Consider the following 10049-nt stretch of genomic DNA (forward strand, 5'->3'; position numbering starts at 1 on the left):
ATTGATATTCCTGAGTTTTGTAAGTTTTATACAAGTTTACACCCATTTATACAAGTTTGCAACGTTTTTGATAACCAACATTTTTGACGTTTCTTAAACTAAAAGTCTTAGATTTGCTGATGTTAATGATTATTTTAATTCGTCTACCTTTTATACAAGTTTACACCCATTTTTACAAGTTTACGACATTTTTGCCATCTACAATTTTTGATGTTTTAAAGAGAAAAATAATAAATTTTCTTGTTTTAGTGCGAATTTTTATTTTTCCACTGTTTATACAAGTTTACACTCATTTATACAAGTTTACGACATTTTCGACATATACAATTTTTGATGATTTTCACTTGACAAATCCTAAGTCATCTCGTTTTATTGATATTCCTGAGTTTTGTAAGTTTTATACAAGTTTACACCCATTTATACAAGTTTGCGACATTTTTTACAACCAACATTTTTGACGTTTCTTAAATTAAAAGTCTTAGATTTGCTGATATAATTGATAATTTTTATTTTTTACGTTTTATACAAGTTTACACCCATTTATACAAGTTTACGACATTTTTGTCATCTAAAATTTTTGATGTTTTAAACAGAAAAAATCATAAAGGTTCTTGTTTCAGGGCTAATTTTTATTTTTTCTACTGTTTATACAAGTTTACACCCATTTATACAAGTTTACGACATTTTCGACATATAAAATTGTTGATGATTTTCACTTGGAAAATCCTAAGTCGTCTCGTTTTATTGATATTCCTGGGTTTTGTAAGTTTTATACAAATTTACACCCATTTATACAAGTTTACGACATTTTTGCCATCTAGAATCTTTGATGTTTTAAACAGAAAAATCATAAATTTTCTTGTTTTAGAGCTAATTTTTATGTTTCTACTGTTTATATAAGTTTACACCCATTTATACAAGTTTACGACATTTTGACATATAAAATTTTTGATGATTTTCACTTGGAAAATCCTATGTCTTCTCGTTTTATTGATATTCCTGGGTTTTGTAAGTTTTGTACAAGTTTACACCCATTTATACAAGTTTGCGACATTTTTGACAACCAACTTTTTTGGCGTTTCTTAAACTAAAAGTCATAGATTTGCTGATTTTAATGATTTTAATTTTTATTTTTCTACTGTTTATACAAGTTTACACCCATTTATACAAGTTTACGACATTTTCGACATATAACATTTTTGATGATTGACACTTGAAATATTCTAAGTCTTCTCGTTTCATTGATATTCCCGAGTTTTGTAAGTTTTATACAAGTTTATACCCATTTATACAAGTTTGCGACATTTTCGACAACCAACATTTTTGACGTTTCTTAAACTAAAAGCCTAAAATTTGCTAGTTTTAATGATTATTTAATTTTTTCTACCTTTTATACAAGTTTACACCCATTTATACATGTTTACGACATTGTTGACATCCAACATTTTTGATGATTTTTCTCCCCCCAATAAAGAGAACCATATTCTTCATTTTTTTTCATTTATTCATTCAAAATTCGTTTTTTCAAAATTCTTTCACATCATTTTCTTGCCTTACATGCCTCGTAGGTCACTTCGTGATCTTCACACCTTTGAGTGGCCTCGTCGAAATACATTTCGGCGGGACAGGTATTTCTACCAATCTCCTCACCATCCTGACACAGAGAAAATCCACGACAACCATCACCGTTTATGTTGGCCATTTGAATTTCCTCAAAACCGAGAGTGACACAACGGTTGTAGGGACAGGCAATGTTGGTGCGCAGGGCACATTTACCACCATCCGATGGGTCAAAGAAACGATTCGTTTGACATTTACCATAAATCATTTGGAAACCATCCCCGGAAGCCATGCAATAGTAGTAGCCATCACAGGAGTAGCCATCTGAAATGAAGATACCATCGGTGGTACATTTAATCTCAGGACGGACACACTCCCCGCTGAAGGCATCAAAATGCCAGTTATCGGCACAGAAGTGATTCTCCAGTTTTTTGTCATTGCAAATTTGGTAGAGGCTTTCATCCGTGCTACTGCTGGAAATGCCCACCCCAGGGGGAATTATGTTGCAAATGTCTTGGGGATAGAGTTCAATGCCGCAGGCAAAATCGGGGGTACATAACCCAGATTGGGGATTAAAGTTTTCATTGGGGCCACATTCCGCTCTTGTGGCAATACCTTCGTAACAATAGAAGTAGTTGGAGCAGGAGTAGGGATCCGCAACACTTACGGCATGTTTATTTCTGCAGGGTTGGCTGGTCAAACATTGGGCGGAGGAGGGTTCCATGCATTCCAAAGTTTGTATGTTGAATTCCAAGTCATCTGGACAGCTGTGGGTTATAGAGGTGGAGTTCATACATTCAATGTAGACATTGCAATAGCGCGGATCTTTTATCAAGGTGCCATTGGCAATGAAGGGACAATATTGTTCAGGGTCGAAAGGTATTTCGGTGTCGGGAGGATTTTCAATTGCTGCCGTGGGAACACAATATCCCTTAAAGGCATCATAAAGGAAGTTATCGGGGCAGGTGTTGTTGTAGAGTATGGCCTCCCAGCAAGTTTGATAGGATTGCGAAGATCCGGGTACTTGGATATTTACCCCATCCGGCACAATGTTACACAAGTCACCGGGATAAAGGGGTATGGTACATGGGAAATCGCGAACACAGAAACCAGTTTCCGGATTAAAATACATGCCTGAGGTACATGTACCCAAAGTTCCGACACCATTGTTGCAATAGTAGTAATTTTGACAGGAGTAAGGATCGGCCACAAATGTTCCAGACTTATTCAGGCAGGGTTGGGTGGAAATACATTTTATCGAATCGGGATCTACACACGAATTAGTTTCGGCATCGAAATAAAGTTGCCCACAGCTGCCTTCAATCCAGCTGTTGTTCATACATTCCACGTAGATGTTACAGAAGTTGGGATCCTTAATTCGGGTGCCATTGGCGAGCAGAGGACACAGCGCTGAGGGGTTGAAGTTGTCTTCGGGGTCGTCGGGAATTTCAGGTTCGGGTTCTTCAGGATTTTCGGGTTTTTGTGTGGGTTCGGTGAATTCTGGTATGTCGGTGGTGGTTGTTGGCATGGTGGTTCCAGGTTCGGAGGTGGTGGTGCTGCCTGCATTTGGTGGTGTTGGCCTGGTGGGTTGGGGTTTTCGGGTGGTCGTGGTGGTTTCGGGCACCTCAGGTTCCTGGGTTGTAGTTTCAGGTAGCTCAGGGGTTGATGTTGGCTTTGTTGTTTCCGGTCCAGAGGTGGGTTGGCTTGACTCTGTCACCTCGGGTTCCTGGGTTGTGGTTTCAGGTAGCTCAGGGGTTGAGGTTGGCTTTGTTGTTTCGGGTCCAGAGGTTGGTTGGCTTGGCTCTGTGACCTCGGGTTCCTTGGTTGTCACTTCAGGTACCTCAGAAGTTGTTGTTTCGGGTCCTGAGGTTGTTTGGGTTGACTCTGTCACCTCGGGTTCCTTGGTTGTCACTTCAGGCACCTGAGGACTTGAGGTTGGCAGAGTAGTTTCAGGTCCTGCGGTTGGTTGGCTTGACTCTGTCACCTCGGGTTCCTTGGTTGTGGCTTCAGGAACCTCAGAAGTTGAGTTTGGCTTTGTAGTTTCAGGTCCAGCGGTTGTCTCAGTTGTTTCTGTAATTCCTGGCTCTTCCGTTACCTCCCCATTCCGGACACATCTGCCCAGAAAGCCATCATAAATTTCATATTCAGGACACATTACGGTCTCCAGCTTATTTCCCCAACAAACTTGATAGCCATTTTCCATATCGGCAACCTTAATGCCCACTCCTTCACCCACTATGTTACAGGTGTCTTCAGGCACCATACCACCCGGACATTTATAACTCCATTCACACTTTTGACTCGACGGATTGAAATTCTTGAAGAGGAAACAGGTCTTGTGTACCCCCACTCCATTTTGACAGCTATAATAATTCTTGCAGGAATAGGGATCTTCAACAAGGATGCCATCTCGGCCCAGACAGGGTTGGCTAGAGAGACAATCGGTGCGTGAGGGTTCGCTACATTTTCCAGTGTTCCGATCAAAATAGAGATTTCCACAAGTTCCTGAGCTATGCGAATCATTGAGACACAGGACATAGGTATTGCAGTAACGAGGATCCTTGATTAGGGTTCCATTGGGCAGCATGGGGCACCATTCGTTGGGATCGAAGGAGGTAGGAGGGTTCTCGGGTGCCTCAGGCACCTCAGTAGGTTGGACTTCGGTGGTGGTTTGGTGTTCGGTGGTAGTAGTTTCAGGTTCCAAAGTACTGGTTCCAGGGTTCTCAGGTCCTGAGGTGGTAGCAGGTTCCAGGGTGCTTCCTGGTTTATCGCTTTCAGAGGTGGTTTCAGGTTCCATTGAAGCGGTGGTTTGGTGAGCAGTAGTGGTTTCAGGTTCCAGAGTGTTCTCAGGTTCCAAGGTGCTTCCTGGTTTATCAGTTCCAGAGGTGGTTTCAGGTTCCATTGAAGCGGTGGTTTGGCTAGCGGTGGTGGTTTCAGGTTCCAGGGTGTTCTCAGGTTCCTTTGTGGTATGATTGGGTTCTGTAGTTGTGCTACCAGGTCTCTCTGAGCTTCCTGGTGCCTCTGTTGTTTGCGGTACCTCCGAATCCCCTACACATCTACCCTCATAGGCATCATAAATCTCATTTTCCGGACACTTGACATATTCCAACTTATTGTCACGGCACATCTGATAACCATCATCCGTATTGGGATCCTTGATGGGCACTCCCTCACCCACAATATTACAGGTATCCTCAGGTACCATACCACCACTTGGGCATTTATAACTCCATTGGCATGTCAACGTTTGTGGATTGAAATTCCTACCCAATTGACATGTCCTGTGGACACCAATACCATATCGGCAGCTATAGTAACCTTTACAGGAATAGGGATCTGGAGCACGACCACTATTTTTACCCGCACAGGGTTTACTCGAAAGACATGGGGTGTTTGAGGGTGAGGAGCATTGCCCCGTATGGCGATCAAAATAAAGATCACCACCACAGGTTCCGGAAATGTAACCTTCGTCCAGGCACTGCACATAGGTGTTGCAGTAACGAGGATCTTTGATTAGGGTACCATTGGGTAGCAGCGAACACCATTCGTTGGGATCAAAGGAGCCATTAGGACTCTCAGGAGATTCAGGATCTTCTGTTTCAGGGGTAGTTGTGGGCATGTTAGTGGTCTCTGGGGCCATGGTGGGTTTCGCCTCGGTAGTGGTTTCGACTTCCTGTGTAGTTTCAGGTCCCAAGGTGGGTTTGGTTGGCTTAGTGAACTCGGGTTCCTTGGATGTCTCAGGTTCCATTGATGTCTCCGGTGCTGCTGTAGTCTCAGGTACCTCTGTTACCTTTACACATTTACCCTGGAAGCCATCATAAATCATACCTTCGGAACACAAAACCTTCGTCAGCTCATTATCCCAACAAACTTGATAACCATTTGCCACCTCAGGGTCCACCATGCTCACACCATTACCCACAATATTACAAATGTCCTCAGGATAAAGGACAATTTGACAATCATATTTCTTTTCACATTTTCCCGTGGCGGGATTAAAGTTCCGATTCCCCGAACATTTTTTGTAAAGCACCGAATTTTTCTTGCATTTGTAATAATGTTGACAGGAGTAGGGATCTGCCACAGAGACTTCGGACTTATTTAAACAGGGTTGGGTGGAAAGACATTCTGTTGCAGAGGGTTCGGTGCAATTTCCCCCGTGGCGATTAAAGTAGAGATCTTCGCCGCAGGACCCATAATCGTAGCTGTTGTTGAGACATTGGACGAAGGTGTTGCAGTAGCGGGGATCCTTGATCAGGGTGCCATTGGGTACCAGGGGACATATTTCGTTGGGTTTGAAAATGTCATCTGGATTTTCGGGTATTTCGGGCACATCGGGATCTTCAGGACCTTCTGGGTCATCGGTGGTTTCAGGTTCTTCAGTGGTCTCAGGATCTTGAGGTGTCCTTGTGGTGGTTTCAGGGCCTTTGGTGGTGTTCTCAGGTCCTTGGGTGCTGGTCTCAGGTGCTTTAGTGGTGATCTCAGGCATTTGGGTGGTGATCTCAGGGCCTTTGGTGGTGGTCTCAGGTCCTTGGGTACTAGTCTCAGGCTCCTGGGTGGGTTGTTGGGAAGTACTTGTACTAGTCTCAGGTGCTTGACTGCTGGAATGGGGTTTCCTGGTGGTGGTTACAGGTTCTTTGGTAGTTTGCGGTGCTTTCGAGGTAGTCTCAGGCACCTCAGTGGACTGCTGGGTTGTACCTACCGTGGTTTCAGGTGCCTTTGTGGTGCCTTCCGGTACCCCCGTGGTAGTTTCCGGTTCCTTGGCAGGATCCCTAACACACTTTCCTCTAAAAGCATCAAAAATAAAATCTTCCGGACAGGTGACATTCAACAAAACTCCATTCTTACAAATTTGATAGGCATTTTCCGCTTGCGGATCCTTGATTTTCACACCCTCCCCCACCACATTGCAATAATCCTCCGGATACATGGTCAACTCACATTTATATTTGCCATCACAAACCTTCTTTTTGGGATTAAAGGCCACGTTGTTGGGACACACGGCCTTGATGGCATTGCCCCGATCACAATAATAATAAGCCTGGCAGGAATAAGGATCCGCCACAAATTCACCATGTTTATCCTTACAAGGTTGGCTGCTAAGACATTCCACTTTGTTGGGGTTGACACATTCTCCAGTCTGGCGATCAAAATACAAATTGCCACAACTCCTCGGTAGCACTTCTCCATTTTCGGCACACTCAAAATATTCATTACATGCCCGGGGATCCTTAATCAAGGTGCCATTCGCCAAGCGGGGACACAATTCATTCGGGTTAAAGCTTTCCTTGGGTTCCACAGGTTCGGTGGGTTGAGCCGCCGAAGTAGGATCCTTTGAACAATCTCCTTGTTGAGGCTCAAAAACATAACCCTGGGGACAGCTACCGGCATACAACTCCTCATCCCAACAAATTTCAAAAGCTTCCGGTTGGGAATTCCCCTCCTTAATGGCCACACCATCAGGCACCACATTGCAATAACTTTCCGGATACATGCTTATCGTGCACTCATAATCCGTATCACAGCTAATGGCCTGCGGATTAAATGTCGAGCCCTTGGTACACTCACCATAAATGGCCTGGCCATTGGTACAATAATAATAGCCATTGCAGGAATAAGGATCCGAGACAAATTCCCAATTTTTATTAAGGCAGGGTTGGCTGGACAGGCATTTGATGGTTGCGGGATCCACACAGCTGGCACTTTGGCGATCGTAATACAAATTCTCGGGGCAAGTATTTTGTATGGCCTCACCATTCGTACACTCCACATAGACATTGCAAAATCTGGGATCTTTCAAGCGGGTGCCATTGAGGACCTGGGAACACATTGCTTCGGCATTAAATTGGGCATTTTGGGCCAAGGAGCCCTCCACCAACAATATTAAAACACAAAACCACAAAATTCCTCCTCCTGCTCCTCCTCCCTTTAAACCAATACCCCTGCGAACTGCAAAAGAAAAAAAGAAAAAGAAAAGAAAAATTAAAATTCAAAACTCCTAGCCTCCGCCATGACAAAAAACCCACCCATACTTTAAGCTTTTCAAAAATATTCAAATTTCCAATTTTCCGATTTTTCTATGGCAACGTCCGTTTCAGATTAAAATCAGTCTCGTACTACTGGCCAATAGTGAAAGTTTTGTCCCAGTCATGAAAGAAGCACAACTTTTTTTCTGCTTTTGTTTCTGTTTCAAAAATAACAGCCATAAATTTGGCAAAGCAAAAAGTTTTATGACAAAGATGGTCGGATTTGATAGCAGCACACGGCCACTTCCAGATAACAGCTGACAAGTCATCATATAAAAGCCAGGGGAGTTTTCGTTTTTTTTTTCTTTGCCTCAAACATCAATAACCACAATACTGGCGTTAAATATGACCAGGGTATCTGACTATCTAACAAGTTGTTAACATGCAATATCTCTGCTGATTCAATATCAAGTAGTTCCCATACAAGTTATGGTAACCCCACCTCCCTATACGTCCCAATCAAATTGATTAAATAAACTAAACAAGAACTCGGGAAGTGATTTCACGATAAGCTGACAAATAAAGAGACATTCATTGGAATTATTCAGAAATTCATTGGAATTATATTCAGAAAATGACAGGCATCTTCTTTAGCAAGTGGACAGTAAGGTGGGGAACAAGCAATTTTTTTAATAATTTTTTCCATGGACCCTTCCAACAATAAACGTGTTTTTTTTAAATAATTTTTTCCATCCACCCATAGGCCAATAAACGTGGATTTTTTAAAGAATTTTTTCCATGCACCCAAAGACCAATAAACGTGGATTTTTTAAATAATTTTTCGCTCCACCCATAAGCCAATAAACGTGGATTTTTTAAATAATTTTTAACATCCACCCATAAGCCAATAAACGTGGATTTTTTAAATAATTTGTTCGCTCCACCCATAAACCAATAAACGTGGATTTTTTTAAATAATTTTTTCCATCCACCCATAGGCCAATAAACGTGGATTTTTTAAATAATTTTTTCCATGCACCCAAAGACCAATAAACGTGGATTTTTTAAATAATTTTTTCCACCCAACCATAGACCAATAAATGTGGATTTTTTAAATAATTTTTTCCATCCACCCATAGACCAATAAACGTGGATTTTTTAAATAATTTTTAACATCCACCCATAGACCAATAAACATGGATTTTTTAAATAATTTTTTCCATCGACACATAGACCAATAAACGTGGATTTTTTAAATAATTTTTAACATCCACCCATAGACCAATAAACGTGGATTTTTTAAATAATTTTTTCCATGCACCCAAAGACCAATAAACGTGGATTTTTTAAAGAATTTTTTCCATGAACCCCTCCAACAATAAACGTGGACTTTTTAAAGAAATTTTTCCATTAACCCTTCCAACAATAAACGTGGATTTTTTAAAGAATTTTTTCCCATCCACCCATAGACCAATAAACGTGGATTTTTTAAATAATTTTTAACATCCACCCATAGACCAATAAACGTGGATTTTTTAAATAATTTTTAACATCCACCCATAGACCAATAAACGTGGATTTTTTAAATAATTTTTTCCATGCACCCAAAGACCAATAAACGTGGATTTTTTAAATAATTTTTTCCATCCACCCATAGGCCAATAAACGTGGATTTTTTAAATAATTTTTAACATCCACCCATAGACCAATAAACGTGGATTTTTTAAATAATTTTTAACATCCACCCATAGACCAATAAACATGGATTTTTTTAATAATTTTTTCCATCGACACATATACCAATAAACGTGGATTTTTTAAATAATTTTTTCCATCGACACATATACCAATAAACGTGGATTTTTTAAATAATTTTTAACATCCACCCATAGACCAATAAACGTGGATTTTTTAAATAATTTTTTCCATGCACCCAAAGACCAATAAACGTGGATTTTTTAAATAATTTTTTCCATCGACACATAGACCAATAAACATGGATTTTTTTAATAATTTTTTCCATCGACACATATACCAATAAACGTGGATTTTTTAAATAATTTTTTCCATCCACCCATAGGCCAATAAACGTGGATTTTTAAAATAATTTTTAACATCCACCCATAGACCAATAAACGTGGATTTTTTAAATAATTTTTAACATCCACCCATAGACCAATAAACGTGGATTTTTTAAATAATTTTTTCCATCGACACATAGACCAATAAACATGGATTTTTTTAATAATTTTTTCCATCGACACATATACCAATAAACGTGGATTTTTTAAATAATTTTTTCCATCCACCCATAGGCCAATAAACGTGGATTTTTTAAATAATTTTTAACATCCACCCATAGACCAATAAACGTGGATTTTTTAAATAATTTTTAACATCCACCCATAGGCCAATAAACGTGTATTTTTTAAATAATTTTTAACATCCACCCATAGACCAATAAACGTGGATTTTTTAAATAATTTTTAACATCCACCCATAGACCAATAAACATGGATTTTT

General features: G+C 40.3%; 1 protein-coding gene across 2 annotated transcripts; it reads right to left on the reverse strand.

Moving 5' to 3' along the window:
- Window positions 1–1101: 1101 nt before the first annotated feature.
- Window positions 1102–7764, reverse strand: LOC141404186 (uncharacterized). Of its 2 annotated transcripts, none has more exons than XM_073987541.1 (2): window positions 7587–7764; window positions 1102–7509 (listed from the first exon to the last, which is right to left on the reverse strand). In XM_073987541.1, the coding sequence occupies exons 1-2, from the start codon at window positions 7588–7590 to the stop codon at window positions 1541–1543; spliced, it is 5973 nt and encodes a 1990-aa protein (XP_073843642.1). In that variant the 5' UTR covers window positions 7591–7764; the 3' UTR covers window positions 1102–1540. The 2 variants fall into 2 exon arrangements, with proteins under 2 accessions (XP_073843642.1, XP_073843643.1); XM_073987542.1 differs by having other exon boundaries at window positions 1378–7509; window positions 7593–7681.
- Between the last annotated feature and the right edge of the window lie 2285 nt (window positions 7765–10049).

This window comes from Musca autumnalis, unplaced genomic scaffold (assembly GCF_047663935.1).
Source record: "Musca autumnalis isolate F117 unplaced genomic scaffold, ASM4766393v1 scaffold_4, whole genome shotgun sequence".
Lineage (NCBI taxonomy): Eukaryota > Metazoa > Arthropoda > Insecta > Diptera > Muscidae > Musca > Musca autumnalis.